This window comes from Xiphophorus maculatus, chromosome 4 (assembly GCF_002775205.1).
Source record: "Xiphophorus maculatus strain JP 163 A chromosome 4, X_maculatus-5.0-male, whole genome shotgun sequence".
Taxonomy (NCBI): domain Eukaryota; kingdom Metazoa; phylum Chordata; class Actinopteri; order Cyprinodontiformes; family Poeciliidae; genus Xiphophorus; species Xiphophorus maculatus.
Genome location: NC_036446.1, coordinates 4,155,081 through 4,180,540, shown reverse-complemented (window position 1 = coordinate 4,180,540; position 25,460 = coordinate 4,155,081). Strand labels below are relative to the sequence as shown.

Genomic DNA, 25,460 nt, shown 5'->3' with positions numbered 1-25,460 from the left:
CTGCGGACCTGCATGCGGTTCATGGCCTCCCGAAGCTGGTCCAGCTGATGCGCTGAGCTGAGGGCCTCCAGGCGGATATCGGTCAGCTTCATCTCCTTTTCCCTGAGTTCACTCCGCAGCTGCATCACCGTCTCAGCCTCGCTGTCCAAACACTCCGACAATCTGCAAAAACACAAACCGTTTGAGATCCTTCAGAGAATTCACCTTTAACAAGGACTGCATATTTACTTAGGAGTGGGAATTGATAGGAAATGTATCAATACTGACTCCCAATATCAACCTCGTTTATCAATTTATATTCAGTTACACTGAAAAAACACAGAATCTTACCAAGTTTTTCCAAGTATTTTTGATCTAGTTTATTTTGCACTTGAAATAAGACAAAACTAACTTCAAGGTAACTTTTCAGCAAGAAATAGGAGCTTATTTTAAGTCAAAAACTCTTTAATATTGATTTTAAAATACCTTTTAAAGTGAAATAATCTGATAGGGAATTTTTCCCATTTTATAAGTTAAATATCTTGTTCTACAGATTATTTCACTTATAAATAGTACTTTTAAAATCTATATTAAGAGTTATTGACTTAAAAGAAGCTCATATTTCTTGCTGAAAATCTACTTATTAGTCAGGTTTGTATTTTTTCAAGTGTACTAAGATTTTCCAATGGAAACTAGACAAAATTACTTTTGTGTTTTTGCAATGTAAGAATGCACCATGTTGTATTCAATTAAAATGGAATTAATCGAACAATCCCTCAGTCAAATGAAAACCTTTTAAGAAGAAATGCACCTCTCTGAATGTCCACAATTTTTGTGCAGACAAATCTGCATGTTTGCCTTTTCCGGAAGGATCTTTGAAGACTTCAGGTGAGTCCAGCTGTGGAAAGCTTTAATATTTACAACAGTTGAGCACCAAACTTACAGAGTGTTGGAGTGTGTGTTCCTGAGGATGTGGCTGGAGGCCGAAGTGCCGTTGTGAGGCAGTTTGGGGGAGGATGGCAGGGATGAGTCCGTCATTTCCTCGATGTCTGAGTGAGACGAGGCGGATTTGGGAGATTTCTTCTTGGTGAACGCTTGTTTAAAGGAGCTGCGCAGCTGTAAAGAAAAAGAAACAAAAGAAAAATGGAAGGTAAGACAGCGAGGCCGAAATGTCAAAGTTAGAGGAAGAGGAGGACGCAGCGGGGATAATGGCTGCAGACAATTAAACAAAGGCCTAGGGAGAAAAAGAAGTGCAGGTAGAAAGTCTTATGACCGACTTTGAGCGTTTTGAAAATGTTTTATAGTTTAACTGGTGCAGTTAAAGCAGTTTGAGAAACTTCAAAACATGTGCAGTAAAAGATGCTCAATTATACACACAGTGCCAGGTACATTCATGGGCACAACTGGAAATAATGTGTAAAATAAGTTCAGGTTGAAAAAGGTGGTAAAATCACACGTTTGATTTGAATGTATTTATTGTGGAGGGAAAAAAATCACTTTCTTGAACCTTTAATTTGTAACTTTGTTTGCTTGAGGTGCATATTTGATGTGACACAGACACGATAAATAACTTTTCAGCAAATATATGAGCTTGATTTAAATAAATAATTCCTTAATATTGATGAAAAAGTACAAATTTCACTGACTATTTTATCTTTAACACAGGACAAATGTTCTGTTATAAGTGAAACAACCTTCCAGTTGAAATTGTACTTTTTAAAAAATGAATATTAAGGAATTATTGACTTAAAACAAGCTCCTTTATCTTGCTGAAAAGTCATGCATAAGTTAGTTTTGTCTTATTTCAGGTGTACTAAGATGTTTGCACTAGAAACTAGAACAAAAATACTTGGTAAGATTACAGTGTATAAAGCTTTTCATAAAAAATAATACAAGCAAAATGATTTATTAAGATACTAGAGAAGCTCAAATACAAGGCTACTGATGATAGTAAATTACTACTTCACTCAAACTAAATATTGGGGTTTTCTACATATTCCATAGTGAGATGATGTTTCTGCAAAATAAGTAGAATTTGTTTCAACACTTTTTACACATCTTGACCAGCAGAACCAATAAATGTATTCAGCAGGAGTGTGTACCGGCGAGCCAGCTCAAGTGTCATAAGAACCGTTCATAAGGAAGTGTTGGAGAGGAAAAACGGATCAATCGGGAAAAGAAAAGGAGTGTGGTTAGTAACCTAGAGGAGGTGCAGGGGTTAGACTCTGGTTTCTGTCACAGCATACCGCCCTTACCTCGTAGACCTGCCGCACGAAGCGAAGCAGAGGAAGACAGGGAGACAAAACAGCACATGTTCACGGGGTTCATGTTTGTTAATGTTCTATGGAGGGACAAAGATTCAGCTAGAGATTCCTACAAGGTCGAAAGCCACCAACGACCTTGAAACATGGAGTCTTTCATCATCCACTAGAGACCCCCCACTAAACGGAGCCCCTATGTACTCAACATTACACACCTATGAGCAACACCTGCAGCCAGGAGCCGCCGACAAAAACACACACACACCCACACACACACATACAGGAAGGGAGATCAAGTTTTGTCTCTACACTGCAAAAACAGAAAATCTAACCAAATATTTCTGGTCTCATTTCCAATGCAAATACACTTGAAATAAGACAAAACTAACTTATAAGTAACTTTTTGGCAAGATACAATAGCCGGTTTTAAGTATTCCTTAATATTGATGAAAAAGTATTAGTTCCACTGGCAGATTATTTCACTTATAACATCACATTGTTCACATGTTATAAGTGAAGTATAACATGTGCATACGGAAGTAGTACTTTTTTAAATCAATATAAAGGAATTATTGACCTAAATCAAGCACCTATATCTTTATAAAAAGTTACTTGTACGATAATTTTTCCAAGTGTGCTAAGACATTTGCACTATAAACGAGACAAACATACTTGGTACAATTTTGGTACAATACTTGGTCATACGTTTTTGCAGCGTATGACCTAAAAGAGGAATATTTACTGACAAAATGTCTCCAAACATATATGGACGAGGAAGTACACTGCAAAAACACTAAATCTTACCAAGTATTTTAGCCTTTTTTAGAGCAAATATCTTTGTACACTTGGAATAATCTAAAAATAAATTACAAGTAATTTTTTGACAAGATATAGGAGCTTGTTTAAAGTTAATAATTTCTTAATATTGATTTTAAAATAGTACCAGTTTCACTTTCAGATTATTTCACTTTTAACATGGGAAAAATGTTTTAAGTGAAAAAATCGGCCAGTGAAACGTGCACTTTTTAAATAAATAATAAGGAGTTATTGACTAAAAACAAGTTACTTGTAAGTTAGCTTTGTGTTATTTCAAGTGTATTAAAATAGTTGTAACAGAAACTAAACAGAAATTGGTAAGATTTTATGTTTTGTAGTGCTACAGGTTTAAAATAAAAACAAGTTGCATACATCATCATCCTGGGTTTGTCCGGCGGTGCACAAAAGTGCCTTTTGATTGCAAAAAAAAAAAAAGAAGAAAAGTTTAAGTGTTAAGTTGCAGTTTTTCTAAATGTTTATGAGAAATGCAAACCATCTAGTCAAAATTGATTTGGTGATTTACTTCATTTACACATTTAAAGCATTTTTGGACAGTAAAAACACCAAATCAAACCTTTTAGTAGGACATTACAGGACTACATGGAGCTACGGCTGGTGTATTCACCTTATCCCCAGAAAAAGTCGGCTGAAGGAGGAAAAACCCAGAAACATGTGACACCGAACAGGAAGTTCAACAAAAAACAACTAAAAGTCCTGAAATTCTGCATCAGTACATAATGAATTCATCTGGCTTCAGATTTATAATATTTAAAGGTTCATCTCTGTAACTTAGAAAAGATAATTTAATTGCCAATTCATTATAGAGTTTGATAAAAATTCAAATATTTGTTTCTGTTTATTTTGATGATTGTTGGATTTTCATAATTTGTAACCCAGAATCCACATAAACAGAAATTACACTTGAAACGTAATAAATTTATATTAGAAATGCACAAATCCAATACTGATGCTTTATTATTTATTTTACATCATATTTATGATTCATAATTGCACTTTCTGAACCATTTGAAAGAAGGTTTGTTGCACTTTGTTTTTTTAGATATTTGACTAAGGTAGCTAACCTTTTGTTTTTGTTTTTACTCTGCATTGGCTGTTACCCTCCTAATTACACTGATTGAACAAATTTAATTGTTTTTTACATGTTTGACCAGGATTTAGAAGCTATTGATGTATTGGTGCAGAGTTATAAAACAAATATCTAATTCATTAAATATTTAGAAATAAGAAACATTTTAAGTCAATTTAGTTCATGTTTTCTATCAGATCAACAAGGGCCATTTCAGATAGAAAAAGAGGAGAAAATTTCCACCAATTAATTTTGAGATTAATTTCAGATATTTTATAGACAAAAACTTGAAACATTTCTGAACTTGAAAAGTTGAAAATTTACTAGTTAAAAACTCAGAATTTTTTAAATAAAAAACCCCGGAAAAGTCCAAAAAAAAAAAAAACCCAGAAATTTTCTGGTAAAGACCTTGAAATTTCAGAGTTTTAAAAGCCACAAATTTTCAACTTAAAACTCAGAAATGATAAAGTTTTTTTCTAGAAGATTAATATCTAATAAATCTCAGAAATGTCTCAAAAATTTCAGATTTTTTTCTTGCAAATTTTTGACTTTTCAGAATCAGAAGTGTTCAAATTTTATTTAAAAACTTATTAATCCCAAAATTGCTGAGTTTTTGGCAGAAATTCTTCTTTTTTCTCCAATTGCCATTGGCCTAATATTCCGTCGTAGATATCTGTATTGGTGTCATAAGTGAAAAAGGTGGATCGGTCCATCCCTAATTTATTTACGAGTTTCACTTCGAATTACTGAGACAAATAAACTTTCCAATAATATTCTAATTTATTGAGCTCCATTTGTAAATCTCCAGACTCTTACCCAGTTCTTTTTGTTCTTCTTTTTGTTCTTTGCGTCTGCGTCCATGTTGGATCCCACGCTGGAGTGGCTGGTGGCGCTGGCGACGCTGCTGACGCTGTCGGAGGAATGCTGCCGCCTGATGCGCAGGTCTGGCTGCTGATTCTGCTGCTGCTGCATCGTACCATTACTGCCAGCTGAGAAGACATCGGGGGAAGTTTGCATTTAAACACTTTTCAGATTAGCTCAGATTTCAACATTTGGAATTTGTGTTACTAGAGAGGGATTGTCAGTCAGTGTCACTGTAGAAAGCAAGCAAGAATAAATTTTTGCAACTATTTAAAAGCTTTAAATTTCTGATAGTTTAGTTTACCACCTGGTCTGATGGCTGCAGATACATGTTCAGTTTTTTGCTAATTGTTACCAAATTAGGAAGAAACTATATTTGTATTTCATTTGTCCACTGAAATTTGGGCCATTTTTTCTCGTCATTTATCCACTCAACTGCATGTAACATTTTTGGGTCAGAAATTATTTCATCACGCTGTGATAAACAGTTGTACACTGCAAAAACAGAAAACCTTACCAAGTAATTTTACTCTATTTTAAAGTGCAAATCTTAGTTCACTAAAAATAAGACAAAACTAACTTAAAGTACAAGTGACTTTTAAGCAAAATATTTGAGCGGAAAAGTCATAATTTGCTTGTCTTAAGCAAATAATTTCTTCATATTGACTTTAACAAAGTATTGATTCCATTTGCAGATTATTTTCCTTATAATCCTTGTTAGAAGTAAAAATAATCTGCCAATGGAGCAAGTTTTTTTTTAATCAATATTAATGAATTATTGACTTAAAACAAGCTACTATAGTTACTTGTAAGTTACTTTGTTTCTTATTTCAAGTGTAGTAAGATATTTGCACTAAAATAGACAAAATGTAGGCTACTAGGTAAAATTTTCTGTTTTTGCAAGGTAGCATACTGACAACATGCTAAGTAATGTTAAAACAACAAGATAAATGCAGTAAACATGGCAATCGGTTACAGATTAACGGTCGGTTGGCTCTTTCTGCAGTCCAGTTGTGCGTCTCTTTGTTTACGAATAACAATCACTTTGAAGTCAGATTTGGAACCAATTAAAATACACTAATCTAAATGTTGAACCAAAGCGGGGGTTTTTTTTACCTGTCCGATCTGCTTTGGGTACAAGTTCAGGTGTGTTGATGACTCCGTTAATGGCCGCCTGAGCAACAGCGTTCTGCTTCTTCAGTAGCTCGATGGTCTTCCTCAGCTCATTCAGCTCAGAGTCCTTCACAGAAATCAGGATTAGAAGAAGTTGAACCGGAGAACTCATCGGCTTGGTGGGACAGGAGGAAAAGTTTTCACCTTCTGCTCTGCAGTCAGAGTTAGACTCTTCAGCCTGATGGTCATGTTGCCCAGACTCTGTTCAAACGCTGCAACCAGGTGAGCCTGTGGAGCAAACCAAACAGATTTTAGCTCAAATTTTACCAGGGAAGTCTGGTTCTCATGACTTCTGTTAAATAAAAATACACCCTTATTTATTTCAAACAGAGAATAAACAGTAAAAAAACCAGAAAAGAGGACAAACAATCATGACAACTGACATGAAGTTTTGCATAATTTGTTCAAAAAGGAGCAGGTAGAAGGTAAAACAATCTTATGGTTTCCTGCCCCTCTCATACACATCAACGTACACTGCAAAAACACAAGGATTTTTTGTCTAGTTTTCTAGTGAAAATATCTTAGTATTTTAAGGCAAATGAGGCAAAACTAACTTAAAATTATTTTTTAAATGAGATATAGCAGTTTGTATTACATAAATAATTTCCTAATATTCATAAAAAAGCAGATTATTTAATTTGTAACACGACATTTTTCTCACCTTATAAGAGAAATCATCTGCATCAATATCAAGGAATTATTCACTTAAAACAAATTCCTACGTCTTATTTAAAAACTACTTGTAAGTTAGTTTTGTCTTATTTCAAGTGTAATAAGATATTTGCACTAGAAACTAGACCAAAAATAGTTTTTAGTGTTTTGCTGTGTATATAAAATAAACAGTGATTTGTGGTTCAGAAAAAAATCTTGTTTTCCTCAAAACAGCAACATTTTTAGCTAGTTTAGATTTTTACTTGGGAGGTCTGTGCCACGTTATATCCTGGCAATTTCTCCTGTTGTTTGCCCTTCATGGAGGGATTAATGACTAAATTATGTTGCACAAAAAAAACAAAAAAACAATTAGTTTCAACATTAGCATATGAGTGTTTGATTTATAAAGGAATAAGGGATCAAAAGCAATTCAAATCTGAGCAGATGAATTGGATGAGATAAGAAAATACAGGCACAGTTGAGCTAACCGCTGTAACCTTGAGGCTAAAGTTCAAACATGACGTCAACAGAATGTAACAAAACCCAAACAATCACCAAAAAATAACATCCTGTGATAAATGACTAGCTGCTGGTGATCACATTACAAAACATCAAATCCAAACTGCTGAGCCTAGAGCTGAAACAGCTCATTTATCTAAAGCCACACTGAGTCCAAGATGTGTCCGATGGTTTTCTACTGCAACTCAATCTGACTCTTCCAGCATCACAACATGATTTCATGAGGGTGAAATATCAATATATGAGGATACAGCTAAAATAATGCATGTCTGCTCTGAAACGAGACAAAGGGGAGTTATTTTTTAGAAAAATACAGATAAGTGTGTTGGTTTAAAAGTGACCTTTTGTGCTTCCTTGAACAGGTTAAAATAGGTTTATGAGCTAAACAAAACATGTTCAATAGATCTTTGAAGGGGTTGCTAGGTAACGCACTGGGCTGGCAAATTTTTGACGTTACATTCCGGAGGTTTTTAAAAAGGCTCATTTTCCAGACACCAAAAGCATTAACTTATTGCAGAAATGACTTGGTTGTTTTTTCCAGGTCTTCCTCAGCTCATTCAGCTGTTTTTAGAAGCATTAGAGATCCAAATGGAAGTACAAAAATATGCAAAATGTGAATTTAGCACCATATATCCCCTTTAATCACACTGGGTGAACAAACTCCTCCTCTAGATTTGATCCTGTGCCGACTGATTTGCGTGTTCACGTTTGGTCTTTTTACAGCAGAAGCTTAATTCTTCTGCCTCAGGGGCATCAAGGTGTGCTCAGACAATTCATCAGCCTGTGACAGACCGTTAAATATTTCAACAGTTTTTTGTCTCTCTCTCTCTCTGCATCTCTGCGGTACTCCTGCTTGTATGGAGGCGTCACTTACTATAAAATCTTTGCTTTAAATCTACCGGCAGTGTGCCGGAACTTGAGTATCTGTTGTTTTCAACCTTTCAACCTTCCTTCCATATCTGTAATCCGGAGGAGAGCGCGCAGTCTAGGAGCCGATTACCAGCAGAGCGTGGCAAGACTTGTGCAACGAGGGCAGAAGGCAGCCAAAAACGTTCGTGTCTAGAGATGCTTTAAGAGATTCTCTGATGGCTCTGCCAGTAGTAAAATTATACCTTTTGAGAGTAAAGAACACTGTGCCATCTTTCTGTAAGGGATTAGTAAGTACTTGTGTTTCAGTGCGTGATGGAGACAGATTTTCTCTACTTTGTGAAGCTTTAAAAGACAAAGCGGTGAATTTGTATTTAAAAATACGCTACAAATAAACAAACAAAAGGAAATTCAGGTACAATAAAAGGATTTAGATCAGTAAATTCTTTAGAACAGTAAATTTGGCCTTGTTCTATTTCAGTTTTGTACTTAAATTTACAGTTTAAAACATCTGTTTTAGGATTTTTTTTAAAAATGTGTCTCCTAAAAATCTAACAAATATAAAGAAGGCAAACTTGTTGATTATAAAAACAGTCACTTTTAAAATCCGGGCCCATCATGTACAGGTGTGTGATATAAGTTTTCCGGTGCGTGTGTTGACGTTCCTGTTCACTTACATTGGCGCTCAGCTGAGTGGTGAGGGCGGAAACCTTCTCCTGGGAGGCATCCAGCTCCCGGCGAAGTTTTCGGATCTGCAGGGTCAAGACAAAAACTTCAAACACGCAACCAGACGCATAATAAGGAAAACACTGCAGTCACAAACGGGAGGATTCCTGATCTGAACAATTTGTTCTGGGTTCACTGGAAAAACACAAAATCTTACCAATTACAGCCTAGTTTCTACTGCAAATATCTTAGTGCACTTGAAAAAAGAAAAACTAACTTATAAGTAACTTTTAAGTAAGATATAAGAGCTTGATCTTGGTTAATAATTTCTTAATTTGAATGAAAAAGTGCTAGTTGCACTGGAAAATTATTTCACTTATAACATCACATTTTTTCCATGTTATGAGTAAAATAATCTGCTAGTGGAACTAGCACTTTTTCAACAATATAAAGGAATTATTTACTTAAAACAAACTCCTACATCTTGCCAAAAAGTTACTCATATGTTTGTTTTTCTTGTTTCAAGAGTACAAATTTATTTGCAGCACAAACTAGACAAAAAATACTTAAGATTTTGTGTTTTTGCAGTGTAGAATCCTGCAAAAACACAGGAAATACTACTGTTTTATGGCATACACTGCAAAAAAAAATCTAAGTATCATCGTCTAGCTTTTAGTGCAATTATCTTAGTACAATCGAAATAAGACAAAACTAACATACAAGTAACTTTTCAGCAAAATATAGGAGCTATTTTCAGTCAATAATTTCTTAATATTGATGAAAGGGTATTAGCTTTGACAAGACATTTTTCCCATATTTGAAGCAATCTGCCAGTGGAGCTTGTTCTTCTGTGTTTTGCAGTGTACAGGTGTTCAGTGGGTAAAGAAGGTCAGTCACAACATGGCTACATGTGTAACTGGATACAACTGTGAAAACATGCCCATGTTCCAACAAGTCCAGCTAGTGAACGCAGAAAATTAAAGAGGCTGGGATCGCTGTGGGCGCGCTGATGCTTACCTCCGACTGAGACTTCTCCTCGTTCTGAAAAACAAGCAGCAGAAGAAGAGGAAACCATTAGAGTCTTCAACCTGCCGCGGGTCAGACCGCACATTTCCTGACTCCTGTTTGATTTATTAGCTCCTTGGAGACAAGCTTTATAAACTGTGGAGCGTATTGTCTGGTGTAATATGTCTGGGAAGCAGAGATATCCTCCTGAAGGCATTTCACCATGTGTGTTGAGTCTCATTGTCAAAATAGAACAATAGCCAAAAAAAAAGAAATAGGTGGTAAATAGACATACAGAGCAAGAGCATAGAAAACAAACGCTAGCTCGCACGAACGCAACACGCCCTGATGCTGGTCACCAAAACACTGAAACATGCAGCACCCACATTTACATATAAAAAAAGGCTGCACACGGACTTTTATTTATAGATTTGAACAATGACTTTGTTTGGAGCTAAATTTAAGGTGAGTTTGACTTTTTTTTCTCTTTGCCTGTAGCGACTCACTGCAGCAGCTTTCCTAGCACCGAACATTAGCACATCTGGTCTGTGGCATGTGGATTACAAGGAGACTCAAAAACACACGCAGACACACAATCTGCTGATCCTAGAAACGCATACACAGACGTTTGTCCTGGAGACACAGAGAAAACACAGAAACACTCTATTGCAAAAATAGCAAAGCTGGAGCAGTTTACAGCACAAAAATCTTATTTCAATTAACCTTTATGGACACAAAATGATCTGATTCTAACGTACACGGCAAAAAAACTAAATCTTACCAACTATTTTTGGTCTACTTTCCAGTGCAAATATCTTATTACAACTGAAATAAGACAAAACAAGTGTACAAGTATCTTTTCAGTAAGATATAGGAGCTTGATTTTAGTAAACAATACCTTAATATCGATACAGTCCCACTGTATCTTTTTTCAAATACAAGACATTTTCTCTATGTTACAATTGAAATAATCTAACAATTGAATTAGTATTTTTTATCAATTTTAAGGAATTAATTACTTAAAACAAGCTCTTATGTCTGGATTAAAAGTTACATGTAAGTTAGTTTTGTTTTATTTCAGGTGTTCTAAGATTTTTGCAGTAGAAACAACACAAAAATACTGGGTGAGATTTTGTGTTTTTGCAGTGCAATCACTTGATCCTAGAAACAAACACAGCAGTTTGTCCTGAAACGACTCACTCTAACACAAAAACATCATCACTCGGTTCTATCAGAAGCAGATTACAGCACATAGATCTTATTTCAAAGAAACTTTACAGCCAGAAAATAACCTGCCTCTGACTCACGCTCCATAAAATCAAAAACCGTATCACTCTGCTCCTGTTTCCTACCGTTTGCTGCCAAGCCGGGACCGTTCCCGTCAGCGATAAAGTCGCCATCATTTTGGCTCCGCTCTGATTTCCAGCCTGTAACTTTCAGGCTCTGAGGGTCAAAGCTAGTCTGAGAGATTCTGTGCTACACCTGCTCAGGTGAGCGAACAAACCCAGAGAGAGGAGGAGGAGCTTCACTGTCTGTGTGCACATGTGGGCTGTTCCCTGTTACTCTGTGTGCCTTCGACTAAACTTTTTCCTTTCAGGATGTGTGAGTCACATATCTGTTTGAGTTGACCGATAAATTTTGATATTTAAATGAACTAAAGCGGTTTCCACATGAATAACTGCAAAAATGATTCCTATTTTGGCTAATTTTGGGTTCAACAGGGTTTTCCAGCCACACTAAGAAAATAAAAATAATAAAATTACAAGAATAAAGTAATAAAATTATGAGAAGAAACTTGTATGAGAATAGAGTCATAATGTTTCAACAATAAAGTTGTACTATTATGACAATAAATTTATAAAATTACAACAATAAACTTGTTGTAATAAATTACAACAATAATTACAACAATAAACAACAATAAATTACAACAATAAAGTCATAGTATTATAAGAATAAAGTCATAAAATTCCGACAATAAACTATTACAAGAATAAAGTTGTAATATTAATAGAATAAAGTTATAATGTTACAAGAATACTGTTATATTAGGAGAATAAAGTCATAATATTACAAGAATAAATAATTATGTTAAAACTTATTCTGTAATACTTTGACTATTTTCATGTTATTATGACTTTATTTTTGTACGACTATTCTTGTATTATTATGATTTTCTTCTTGTAATTAATTTTTTTAATTATTTATTAGCAAGGCCCAAAGAAAGCTGCTGGATGTAAAATTACTTTCAGCTTTGACGGCGCTGGAGTCCAGGGTAAAGTTAGTAAAAGTAAAAAGTAAAATATATGTGACAGGGAGAATCGTTGCCTTCAGGAGTATGAAAAGATGAGCAAAATTCACACCAATTCTGGAGTGTAAACTCACCGTGGAGTAAATGGAAGAAGTGCTGGACACCAAAGACAGAGATGAGCCATGAACTGCAGAAACAAAAAGAAAATGTTTAAGTAACTGACCATGACTGCATGGCAGAGCATAAACATAAATACCGCTCTTGAAAAACATATTCATTTTAAAAAGACTTCTTTAGGACACCATCACATAGTGAAGTGTGATTTATATCACTAAATTTGTTGGTACTTATTTATGTGATTGTAAAAAAAACTGTGAAAAATAAAAATAGATATATTTTAGTTATATTTTTTGACATTAACTGTGATTTATTATGACAACGATAAATCAAAAATTCTTATTTTAATCAGAAGTTTTTCAAAAAATAAATGTCCGATTTGTCTAATTTCAAATACACTAAGGTATCTGCACTAGAAACTAGACTAAGATTTTGTGTTTCTGCAGTGTGGAATTATAATTGGTGGGCAGGAAGTTGGGCCCCCAAATCAAATTCAGCTCAAAGCCCCAGACAACCTTGGGCCGGCTCTGCTGTGATTACAACCAGACCTCCCACAGTCTCCCCACACAAACTACCCAGTCTTTCCAGTTCTGTCCAGGCGGAGTCTAATTCCTGACTATAAAGATAAAACTCCTCCACATTACAGCCCAACCGTGGCGAAACTAATGAGAAGCTGAACTTTACCGCAGTGACTCAGCTGCTAATCGCACATGTAGGGAAAACAGGGCCGCTACTGTTCCCTGTCTGGGAGCAGATTAGAAGGGATCAGCAATGTGATGTCAGAAACCACGGCGAGAGGTCGGCCCGATCCGCAAAAGAAGCATTTGTTCTGTTACAGGAGGTAGATAGGTGTTTACAGAAGATTCACTCTTATCTTTGTTCGGTCTAGACAGGAAGGTGTGCAGGCAGCCACATGAAAGCAAAACATTTAGTTTTCTCTGAGAGACAAAACAATCAGGCTGTACTGCTTTATTAACAAGTTAGCCAAAAATCTGACTTTTTTTTTAAGTGGAATGACTGTTTTGATTTTTTTTAATTAAATGAAAACTCAGTCAAACGTCATTGCAAATTCATGGACGAATTGCTAATATACAGTTCAAGATAATAACATCTCAAGCTTGTCCTTGTCTCTCTGGGTGGACTACTCATTGTGTCAAGAAAACACCAACAGTTTGTTTACATCTCAAGGTAACGAGATCTTCAGCTCGTTTTGTTTTGATAACAGTTTTACGTTGTTGTTATTACTCAGGATAATGTGACTTTATCCCTGCTTTGTTGTGGCTGTTCAGCCACCGATATCTCTTAAAGCTGATCATTATGCAATGGGATATACAAAACAAGTTCCTTACATTTTTTTGCACAAAATCATACTTAGATAATGAGATTTTTATCTGCCCAGTTCTGCCTATTTTGAAATGATTTATGGCCTCCTGTCACTTTAAATCCAAATAAGCTGCTGCTGGCCACGCCCCCCTACTCAACATTTACACTCACATGTGAAAATGGCTGCAAACACTTGGCTTTTCAAGCAGACATCGTTCAGCAAATACGTCAGTAAACCCAGCTGACCAAACGTGCTGAAGCTCAGCTTGGGTTGCTAGGTAACGGGCTAGATGCCACGGTTGCTAGGTAACGGGCTGGATTCCACTGGGGTTGCTAGGCAATGGACTGGGTTCCGCTCGGATTACTAGGTGAAGGGTCATGCCTGCTGATTTGGGTCGTTACATTACAGAGGTTTTTGAAATGGATAATTTTCCAGAGACCATAAAACATCAACTTATTGCTGAAAACCATCTAGGAGGGGTTTGTTAAGTGCTTGGTCTGTGTTTAGAAGAAGTAGAAACTCAAATTAAAGTACAAAAACATTAAAAAGGTTAATTTAGTATAAAATGTCCCTTTTAAGTTGTAAAAGTTTGATTTCAGACTCTGATATTTAACCAAACTTTGAAAAAATTCCAGAGTTTTTTTTTTATATTTCAAGTCTTTCAACCCTCTACATAAACCAGCAAATTTAAAAGCACTTCTTGGGCTGGCGGAAAACTGCAGTCATGTTTCATCATCTCCTGTTATTTCAAACAAATACTTTTTAATCCATCCATTCATCCATACTGAGCCTAACCCTGCAGCCAGTGGGTGAGAGGTAAGGTACAGATGAAACATCATTGTTGCTCTGATTTTTTGAAAGATGTTGGTGGTTAGGAACTCAGGCTTTTACTGGGCGGTTATCAAGAAGAGCTGGTCTGGTTAGTTTGGGGACTGGTGAGAGGTGTTTGTTTTTCACAGATCCCACTGGGAGAAAGCCTCAGGGTCGACCCAGGACTCACCAGAAAGATTATATCTTTAGGTAGGTTTGGGAATGCCCCTCGTTCTGCAACAAGAGGTGGAGGAAGTTTCCTTATGTCCTAAAACTATCAAAATAACTAATATTGTAATTGAGAAAACATTTTCATTAACTGAAAAAAATAAAAATGGATGAAAAATGGTAACTAACTGAAACTATACTGTGCATTTGTAAAACTAATTAAAACAAACTAAAATTATACATGTAATATCCCTCATTTTTGTGTTCATGATTCTATTTATTCACCTTTTGAACTGATGTGACACAAGCAGTTTACGTCACTTGTCAGTAAATTACGGTGCTCCATAATCCTGGCGGCATTTTCTGTAAAATGGCGGCAGTAAAAGCTGGGAGAAAACGCCAATCCGTTCGTTGTTCAACAATAACTGAATGAACTTTTTGAAAATGGTTTCTTCTGTTGAGTATTCAGATGTGAACATAATCACAAGACAATACCTTTAACTTGTGAATTCTGCAAAATTGACCAAATATGAACAAAACCAAAACTACTACAGTATAAATAATAAAAGCTAGCAAATACTCTTTAAACCTTCTTGAATATAGAAATCCGGAAAACTGAAAATCTTCACATTTCACATGAGAAGCCCACAGTGGTACTTTTGATTTAGACAATTGCCCAGGGCGGCATCAAAAATGGGCTGTGTGGGGGTGCAAAATAAAATATATCTTATTTGTCAGTCGTCCCCTGAGCAAGTTTGCTATTACGTTCATGGATGTATGATGAAGTAAGTTTCCCTTAGTTGTTGCTGAATACGGTTGAAACGATAAATCATTTATTGACATAATTGTTAACTAATTTAGTAATCAATTAATCATTAACAGGAGTCTACAAACTCAAAATTGTGTTGAATTATTTGTTTGGATATTTTAATATATTTCTAATGTGTAAAAAAGGCTTAATGAAAAATCTTTTTTCATCCGATTAAAAAAATCATCACAATAAATCAATAGATTAATCAATTACTAAAATAATCATCAGTTGCAGCCGTACTGTTGAGTAGTGGAAGATTGCTTGACCTGATTGCTGCTTCAAGATAATTGCTTGCATTGTAATGTATCTGTGTGCATATTCATATTTCAAGCTTATCTGATTAAAGTTTCTAATCGATTGGCAGATGTTACATTTTTCCATATTTTCAGGGCCTTGAATGGTACCAGTAATGACTTGAGTAGAGTTACCACTAATTTCTAAAACTTTTACCTTTTTAAAATCATCTTTCACTCAAATAAAATAAAAAAAATCTCCGAATCCAAGCTCAGACAAGCAACCCAGAAGCTGTAAACTATAATTTAAAATAGAAAATGTATGTCTGTGATTCTCCTTTAAGCTGAGAAAATATTTGCAAACATAAATGTGAGCAGGGGGGATTTAGTTTGGTGTGGATGAGAAGACAAGGTGCGGTGTTATTGCTCTCGTTAAGCACAACAAAGTGTTTCAGGGATGATGCGCCTTTTGTGTCTGGAGGGAAACTCTACACTTCAGAAACATGGACATGCACACAAACTGCATGTCACAGCAGAGACGACAACCAAGACAAAGAGTGAAAGTGGGAGGGAGAAAGTTTGGCTCGGTGGTTTTCCTAAATGTCACCACGTCTCACTCACACCTCACACAGCGATCCCTGTAATTATCCCCTCTGCTGAAACGGGAGGAGGACAGATATGTTACAGACGCTTGAGGTGCAACAACATGCGTTCATCTGTTATTTTTAACCAGACGTAGGGCTTTCAAGACAAGTTGTACAACGGATGACGGACAGCTGCTCATGCACAATAAAATAAGCTAAAACATGACGATACAAACTAGAGATGCACCGATTAATATCTGTACCAATCCCGATATTTAAAATATTCTATATCGGTTTTCGGACACAATGTGCACAATTAGGGAAGGTCTATACTTGGTTCTGCAAAAACTCCAAATTAATACCTTTGTAATTCAGTACATTAATGTCTGTTTTTTTAAAAATAGAAACATTTTAAGTCAATTCAGTACTGTTTTTACATTAGCGATGTTAGATTGACTTAAAAAATGTGAAACTAAAACTTTAAAGTACTTCAGTTTATCTCAGAATGGTTCAAAAAGAACATTGCTCTTATTTTATTCAACCACATGAACCATTCCTGCTAAAATAAATGTGCTAAATTTCATTATCATGAGAACACAGTATAAGGAAACAAAGCAATATGATGTTTATCTAAATAAAATTTGTATACTTTTTTAAAAAATGTAAATAATTTGGTTTTAATAGTTTTGCACTGTTTAGTTGACAAGCTACAGCTTAAAACATCAGCTTTTCCTTGACTTCTGATCTCAGCAAAGCATCTATGAAAATGGTTACTTTGCTTTCTTGTTATTTATTGCAACTTTTGTTTGTGTTTTAAAGTTTTAAATGTTCATTTCATTTCCCCAATTTTATACAAATCAGGTACCAGCAAGCTTTTTAAGTTACATTTTTCTCGAGCCATAAAACTTAAATGATCCCTTGGAAAACAATGGCTTATCATGTTTAATGTTCTATTAACAAAAATACTAATAATTGTTTAAGTCAAATAAGGAAGCAGAAGTAGGAGGCCTTTGAACTGGTTCACATGTATTTAAACCTGATTTCATCCCAAATGTGAAACAGAAACAAGAGCAGAGGATTTACCTTCTTCGAAGCCGTCCCTGAAAGATCCTGACCGGCTCATGGTGCGAGTCTTCTCGTCCAGCGACATGCAGGAGTTTCTCAGTCGACTGTCACTGCACGGGTCAAAAGGAGCGTCCTGATTGGTCAGGCTGTTGTTGCGCAGACCAGCGAGGTTGATCTGACCTGCAGAGGTTGGGCTGGATGCTGCAGAAACGATACAACCAGAGCATCAGAGCTGGTTCTTTCTAAAAGCACATTTATGTGCAGGTTATATTATGTAAAATATTTTATTTTACATAAATTTAAACACATAAATGTGGGAGCTGGTCAAGCTAAAATGAACCAGCTCCCTGTCCATAATTTTACAGTGCCTCACTAAGGTATTCATGCATGATCCTGATACACAAGCTTTAATGTGTTATATTGGGATTTTATGTGATAAAGCAACACAAAGTACTGCATAATTAAAACAGGAACAAAAAGCAGACATTGTTCCAAATACAAATCCTAAAAATGTGACCTGCGTTTATATTAAACTGGACCAAGTACGCAAAATTCACATTTTGCACAATTTTGTATGTTCATTTTGGTCTGAACTGCTTCCAAAAATGCCTAACCCAGCTGTTTTCCAGCAAAAAGTTAATTGTTTTTTGGTTTCAAAACCTTTCTGATTGTTGAGTCATATTCGACAAGCAAAGGGTCGTTACCTAGCAACCCAAGTGGAGCTCCAGCATGTTTGTTCAGCTGGTTTTACTGCTGTATGGGCTGTACAATGGCTGCTGGAAAACACAAGTGTTTTGTTGTTGACTCACCATCCAGAAACCTCTTGCTGCATTTTTATTGATTGTGCAGGAGGCTCCACTTCTGCTTTTCTAAGATGTACGCTTCTGAAATTGCGGTTGTTTGCAGCTATTTTTATGTTTGAGTATAAACATTGAGTGACTAGAAACAGATTATTTGAATTTAAAGTGACGATGCCTTAAAACAGCTCGGACACATCCTAACATTTTCAAGTAAAAATAATAGGTGCCCTTTAATATCTATATTTTTCCATTTTTTTGCAGTACTTAATAGTTGTTTTTTTTTGAGGATTGCTCTTTTCTCCCAAAAGATTAGAAGACTTTGGATGAAAATTTGGATGAAATCACACAGAAAGGTGGAGTGCATTTATTAATTATATGTCTTTAAAGCGATTGATTGACCTGGATTTAGTAAGTAATACCAAAGTAAATGCATGCCACACTTTACAGATTTGCCAGTGAATATATACGTATATACTGTATATTTTTTGAGTGGCCTACCCAGCTGTCCAAAGTTGAAGCGAGTCCCAGAGGGTGAGGTGAGGCTGGAGCCGGGGGAGAACGGTGAGTTATTGGCAGAGTCCTGCAGCCCACTGGTGGAGTGGGAGCGCAGCCAATCACGGTCCTCATGACCTCGCAGCTGCTGAGACGGACCGTACCTGCAGAGAGTCAAAGAATTGGGTTAAAACCAAAGCCAGGGCATCAAACTTGAGATTTTGTGTGGAGGATAAGGGATTTTATAATTTTTTTAACAATAAGTGAGCTGGATTGTGTCGCTTATTTTGCTTCAAGCAGCCAGATTAATCACCAGGATCTGACATGAAGATGAGACAGATGCTGCAGCAACATATTACAACTGCGTGAACATTTTTTAAAAGCTTTGAGCAACGGAAAAAAGCAGAAAAATGGCAAAAAAGAGAAAATTTGACCCCAGATACAAAAAAAAGATCATGCCTGCCCCAGCACAACACACTGATAAATCCGTACAGGGACAAACACTCAACACGACAACACATGTGCCAAGTGCCAAACAAAATCTTGATTTTTGAAAGCGTGAGCAGAAGCCTTAACGAGATGATGTGGACGCTGCGAAAAAAAAAAAAAATAAAGCAGAGGCTGGTAAAACCGGAGTGGAAAGGTGCAAAGTGCCCAACAGGAAAACAAATGAGGTACCTGAATCCCTTCTTAGGCAGAGTGTTTCTACCACAATGTGGCCCGCTGTGGGAGAGAAACACTTCAGAAGAGGAACACAAATGGAGGGAGGAGGCAAGGAAACGTGTCTGAAGAAATGGCTAAAATTAATTTAACAATGTAATCTCTATGCTGCAAACTACAGAAGAGGATAAGGGCCACTGGAAAAAAAATCTTATTTTAATCTCAGACATTTGAGAAAATTAAAGTCAAACTTCCAAGAAAAAAAGTCAAAATTCTAAAAAAAAAAAAAAAAAAAGAGTCAGGATTCTGAGATTAGATTTCTGAGATTAAAGTCAAAATTCTCATAAAAAGTCATATTTCTTTTCCCTTTTTTTCAGTGACCCTAATCCTCTGCCATAGCAAACAAATAATGTCCAAACTGGAAAGTTTTTTTTATTTATTTATTTTTTCAGAACATCAAAAGCTTTAGCAAAAGAAAATAAATAAACAAATAAACGGCATTTTTCAAGATTAACTAGAAAACTAGACTAGCTAGGACTTTATACTCAGGTATTTTTCAGATATTTAATATTTCAGTGGAAACAGAAAAACCCAATTTTGGTGTAAGCTCTATTCGCAACCACAAGATGGCAGTATGTGACAGCTAAACTAAAACACACAACCTGAAACTCATAATTTCCATTCATCTCAAGGAGTCCTAAAAATAACCACAGACTACCACACAGGGACAAAACGCTGAGGCTAGATTACAGGTTGTAATCCCAGAGGCGGGGGCTCCCTGTGTGGCAGCAGGTGGTGCTTTAGCAGGACCACCCACCTCAGCAACAGCCTAACACCGCAAACAGGTACATTTACCTGTCCTGCCTCCGAGGTAGCGTGTTTCGGCTGAATATGGGGCTAGCGGAGGGCGAGGAGAGGGGACTGATGGAAGACAGGAAGGGGAAAAGAAAACGCACAACAGACACAAGAGAAACAGCAAAGTTTTAGAGAGTGAGGTAGATGAAGGAATGTCTCAGAGCAGAAATCAACAGCAAGGATTCAGCAGAGAAACCTCACTGATGTCAGCCTGGAGCCCAAATGATAAAATGTTTCCTCTGAGGAATTCTCGTCACTTTACACAGTCAAGCTGTCAGGAAGGAATCCGCTACACTGACAAGAATCAAGATAGTTTCCTCGCCGCGGCTGCACACAGATTACCAAACTACAAACAACTCCAACATCATGGCTGCTTTGTGCAACTGATCAATTCACACATTTTTAAAAAGGAAATAAGAGGATTGTTTAGGAGTTTTTAGTACAGATTTCCTGCCTGTAACAGAAGTCTGGTCCTGTTGTCTGACAGCTAGGAAAAGCCGTATATACGATGCCAGATTAGGGTCATTGCAAGTAAAAGAAAAATATTATCAAATTTCACCAAAATCTCAGAAATTTTTAGATGAAGCACAGAAATTTTCTAGAAAAAAAAGTAGATTTCTGAGTTTGAAAAGTCAAAAATTTGCTAGAAAAAAAACTCAGAAATTTTGAGAATGAGCTCTGAGGTTTTCTTGATAAAAGGACATTTCTATCTTGACAAGCTGAAAATATTCTACAAAAAACATAAATTTTGAGATTAATGAAAGAAACATGGAAATTTTTGAGTTGGAAAAGTTGAACAATTGCAGAAAAAAATTTAAAATTTTGAGAGAGGTGTCAAAAATTTTAGAGAAAACAGTTGAAAATGTCTGAGATAGAAAGCGTGAAAAATTGCTAGGAAAAAAATTTAATTCTCAGAAAATTTCTGGAAAAAAAAGAGAATTTCTGAGTTTGAAGTCAAAAAATTGTTAGAAAATAAAAATCAGAAATGTTCAGATTGATCTCAGATATTTCCAGAAAAAAAGGAACATTTTTGATTTTCAAAAGTAGAACATTTTGAAACTCATAAATTTCCACATTTTTTCAATTAAACTTATAAAACCTAACTGCATTTATTATTATTTCTATTACTATTATTTTATCATTATAAAATAATTTATGAAAACTTATTATTGGCAGATTGTTTTTTCTTAAGACATGGGAAAAATATCTTGTTATAGGTAAAATAATATGCCAGTAGAACTAATTCTTTTTCATTAATATTAAATAATTTATGTGAAATAAGCCGTTATTCCTTGCTGAAAAGTTACTTGTAAGACATTTTAGTCTTTTTTCCAACTGTGCTAAGATATTTGCACTAGAAACCAGACAAACTGGGTAAGAGTTTGTGTTTTTCACAGTGTACATACAGTGAAGTTTGTTCAAAGAATGTAAATATTTCTGCAATGAACCTGAGAACAATAAAGCAATTATCAAACAAGTACGTTAAGTCTAATAGTTATGCAAACTTTTTAACTTGGTGTTCAGTAAAATAACTGCAACCAAACAAAAGTTTCCATTTCCCAATAATTTCCGTAACCCATCCTGTCTGTCCGTACCTCTCTGACATGCCGGTCTTGACGCTCCCGGCGCGACCCAGAGCAGAGATGGTGTCCTCCCGATGTGTCCCGAGTCCGCCGGCGCTGCTCAGGCTCATGTCGATGGACTCGCTGCTGGTGTGCATGCTGCTGACTGAAGGGAATCCCACGCTGCCTGCCCCACCATGCCCACCCAGGGTACCCTCTCTGCTCGGCACGGACGAGCCGCTGAAGGTGGTTCCCCATGTCAGGCTGTTGGAGGGACCGGTGGAGGAATACATTGATCCTGGGCTGGAGGCCTGCAAGACAAATGTCTAAGATTAGGTCTACAAAGGGACGGGAAATAAATCATTAATAATGTATATCAATATAGAGAAAATTCACTGAACCCTGATCTAAAACTGCACAGGATTCTGGGAGATGTATGCAGCGGAAAGGCTTTAAACACTCAATGTCTCACAGAACTCTTTGGTTAAATAGCAACAACCTGTTGAGTAACTTGCACAACAGCAGTTTAAGCTTTCCCCACAGTTCTTCATAACTGCTTAAAAATAAAACTGTGGATAAAAAAGATATTTCAGATATTTAAAACAAAAATCCAATCAATAATTAGCAATATCTACTGACATAAAACACCTATATTTGCCATTTCCAAAATCTCTCTAGGAAATAAATTGTTGAAACATTCTAATATGAAAGACCTTCAATCAACATACCAGATGCAACTTCTCCATTATATTGAGAGTAAGACTTAATAATCATTATCTTAAATTAAATTCCAGTTGCAGCCCTGACATTATGTACTTACATTGTCCGCTTTCATTCCAGAGTGAATTGAATCTAAAATAATTTAATAAACTTTTGAACTGCCTTCTGTTTGTGAAGACATGACTTCTCTTTCGTCAAACAACATTGTGTGTGTCATAACGTGACTCACAGCCATTCAGCTCAAAACTTCTGAATCATGTGAAAACGTGAAGCAGAGTTCATGACCGAGCACGCTCAAACATCCCAGGCCTGAAAGGATTTTGATCTGCAGTTTGCGAAACGGGCGTCTGCTCGGCTCATCTGCGCTTCACCTGAACCGGAGTTGAATTAAGAAGTCGGCGTGTTTGTGGTATTAGTAAGGTGAGAGCAGAATAATCCCAGTGTCCCCACCAAAGGCCTGTAAGCAGCTCTATAAACACACTCCCACGTTTAACACCGCCACAGTTTACTCTTGTATAAACCAAGGACACAAACAGTTGCTGCTTTTAAACCTGGAATTAAATAAGTAGCAGCTGACCAGAATTCACAGGACTTGAGTGTGTAATTTTAAATTTAACTAAATGAATGAAAATGAATAAAAAGAGGCCAAAGACTGATCCCTGAGGAACTAAATCTTTGGGCAGCTACTCGTAAGTTTTCCAAATATGCACTGGGTTTTAAAGGCAGCTTTATTTATGGTTTTTAAGCCATAAATATTGTACCGACAATAAATATGAGCAACGTTTGGTGAGAAATTACTTTTTTGTGTGTGTCCATGATAAAGATGAATCCACATTTGTTTTACTTCAGTAGTATTTTAAAGAGAAATTGAATGAAAATCACCTTTGTTTTATGTCACATTAGAACCCAAAGGAACAGGAAGTCAAATGTTAAGACTCTGATGAGCTGAAGTGAAATATATATTACATCAAGTTAAGTCCAGTTAAAGTGTCTCACCTGCTCGCTGCCCAGAGTCCCAGTTCCTGACCCCGGGGCTCGGCCTCCAAACAGGGGGCTGCTGGTCTCACTGTCCCCGCCTCCCAGCACGCCGTCAGGCGACTCCAGCACCGTAGGGACGTGGTTCATGGTGGCGTGGGGGTTGGAGATCACCGTGGAGTTCTTCAGGTTTTCAGCTGTGGTGACTGGAGCTTGTTTACTGGCCTTTCCACCAAATAACCTAAACGTGCATCAGTGAAGGAGAGGAGGAAGTTAAATGTGGTTGAACCAATCAATCAATGAATGAAGAACAAACATGTTTTAACCAAAAATTCGCCATAAAAAGACACCTACCTGCGGTTTTTGTAAAAGTTTAATAAGTTTTTTATTGAAAGAAACCAATTTGGAAAAAAAAATATTTTTGCCTGATTCTGTTATTTTTTATTACGGATATGAATTATTGTCATTTTGGTCCAAAGTTTCCACTTAACTGTATATTTTGGTCCATCTTACATAATTTTTAAATATTAAATTATCAATAATTTGATCTGTTACTCAGTACTTGAGTAGACTTTTTACCAAATACTTGTTTTTACTCTTACTTGAGTAATTTCTTTCACAACTACTATTTTCTTTTAATTGAGTAAAAGTATGTTGAAGTAGTTCTTTTCTTATTTGTGTACAATATTTGGATACTTTGCCCAAAATACTCCTGCCGAGGAAAATGTAATTGAGTAAATACCAGAGTACCAAAAAATAACACTACAGAAAGAGCAAAACTACTTCAACATATTTTTACTCAGGCAAAGGTAAAAAGTAGCCATCTAAAGAAATTACTCAAGTAAAAGTAAAAAAGTATTTGGTAAAAAGTCTATTCAAGTACAGAGTAACTGATCAAATTATCAATCAGTTAATATTTAAAAATTACACCATCAGACAGATCTAAATATAAAGTTAAGAGGAAATTTTGGTATTTCATGGACCAAAATGACAATAATTTATATTAGTAACAAAAAATAACAAAATCAGGCAAAATATTTTTTTCCAAATCAGTTTCTTTCAATAAAGAAAATTCCAAATCAAAATAAAACTTATGAAACTTTTAACAAAAACTGCAGGTCTGCGCCTGGTGAAGTTTTGGTTACAACATGTTCGTTTTTCATTCAGTAGGAAGAAAATCCAGAAACTTTACGCAAGTAAGAGTAGAAAGACTTCATAACAAAATTACTCAAGTAAAAGTAAAAAGTACAGCATAGTAAAAATACTTCTAAAGGTAAATTTTTTCGAAAAAGTTACTAAAGTTAATGTAATTGAGTAAATGTAACTAGTTCAACGCCAAAAGAATCTGCTTAGAGCTTCTAATTTTACTCATAAAAACAGTGAAGAAAAAAAAAGCCCTTATAAGCTTTCAATCAGTACAGAATGAAGCGGCGTTGAACCCACAACCCTCCTCTTGTTCCCGGTTTGGGTTAATCGGCAGGCTGTGATGACTGAAGCAGTGGCGGCGGATCTCTTTGAAGACTTATCACTGCCTCACATTAACGAGGGCTGAGGTAAGACGATGCAGACTGCATTACCGCGCGCCACACCCTCCTGTTGCCCCTCCAACCTCACCACCAAGGCTGAGGCTTGGCAGATGATCAGCCGCACTCAAGGCCTCCTCTCACAATGGCCTCATTTAACCCCACATACTGAGTGTGTGTGAGAGTGTGTGTAAAACAGGCCCACACGTGTGATCCCTTACTCATGAGTAAGGTTTTTTGGGGGGGTGAAGTCAAGTCCATACAGGAGGGCCCCACTTGGAGTGGCTCATCATGTCTGGAGGGTTTCTTTAAAAACTAGGGCCGTCAACGTTAGCGCATTAATCTGATATTACACTGCAAAAACACGAAATCTTACCAAGTGTTTCAGGTCTAGCTTCTAGTGCAATTATCTTAGCACACTTGAAATAAGACAAAACTATTTTAAAAGTATCTTTGTAGCAAAATACAGCCACTTGTTTTAAGTAAATAATTCCTTAATATTAATGAGAAACTACTTGTTCCAGTAGAAAACAAATGAACTAATAACATGGGAAAATTGTCTTGTTACAAGAGAAATAATCTGCTAATAGAACTGGCACTCTTTCACAGATTTCCTTAATTTTGG

The 25,460-nt window shown here is 36.1% G+C and overlaps 1 protein-coding gene across 10 annotated transcripts in view; it reads right to left on the bottom strand.

The window, feature by feature from the left end:
• Positions 1-25,460, bottom strand: part of nav2 (neuron navigator 2) — a 256,802-nt gene that overhangs the window by 10,582 nt on the left and 220,760 nt on the right. For 8 of the 10 annotated variants that reach the window (XM_023331792.1, XM_023331788.1, XM_023331789.1 and 5 more), the window contains 14 exons: positions 23,334-23,553; positions 21,651-21,928; positions 20,056-20,121; positions 19,219-19,263; positions 18,547-18,704; positions 17,267-17,449; positions 12,271-12,323; positions 9,898-9,921; positions 8,892-8,966; positions 6,322-6,405; positions 6,121-6,244; positions 4,960-5,132; positions 923-1,095; positions 9-162 (listed from right to left, as the gene is read on the bottom strand). In XM_023331792.1, coding sequence (XP_023187560.1) covers positions 9-162; positions 923-1,095; positions 4,960-5,132; positions 6,121-6,244; positions 6,322-6,405; positions 8,892-8,966; positions 9,898-9,921; positions 12,271-12,323; positions 17,267-17,449; positions 18,547-18,704; positions 19,219-19,263; positions 20,056-20,121; positions 21,651-21,928; positions 23,334-23,553 — 1,810 coding nt within the window. The remainder of the gene's footprint in view (positions 1-8; positions 163-922; positions 1,096-4,959; positions 5,133-6,120; positions 6,245-6,321; positions 6,406-8,891; positions 8,967-9,897; positions 9,922-12,270; positions 12,324-17,266; positions 17,450-18,546; positions 18,705-19,218; positions 19,264-20,055; positions 20,122-21,650; positions 21,929-23,333; positions 23,554-25,460) is intronic. The other 2 variants (XM_023331790.1, XM_023331791.1) reach the window with 2 other exon arrangements.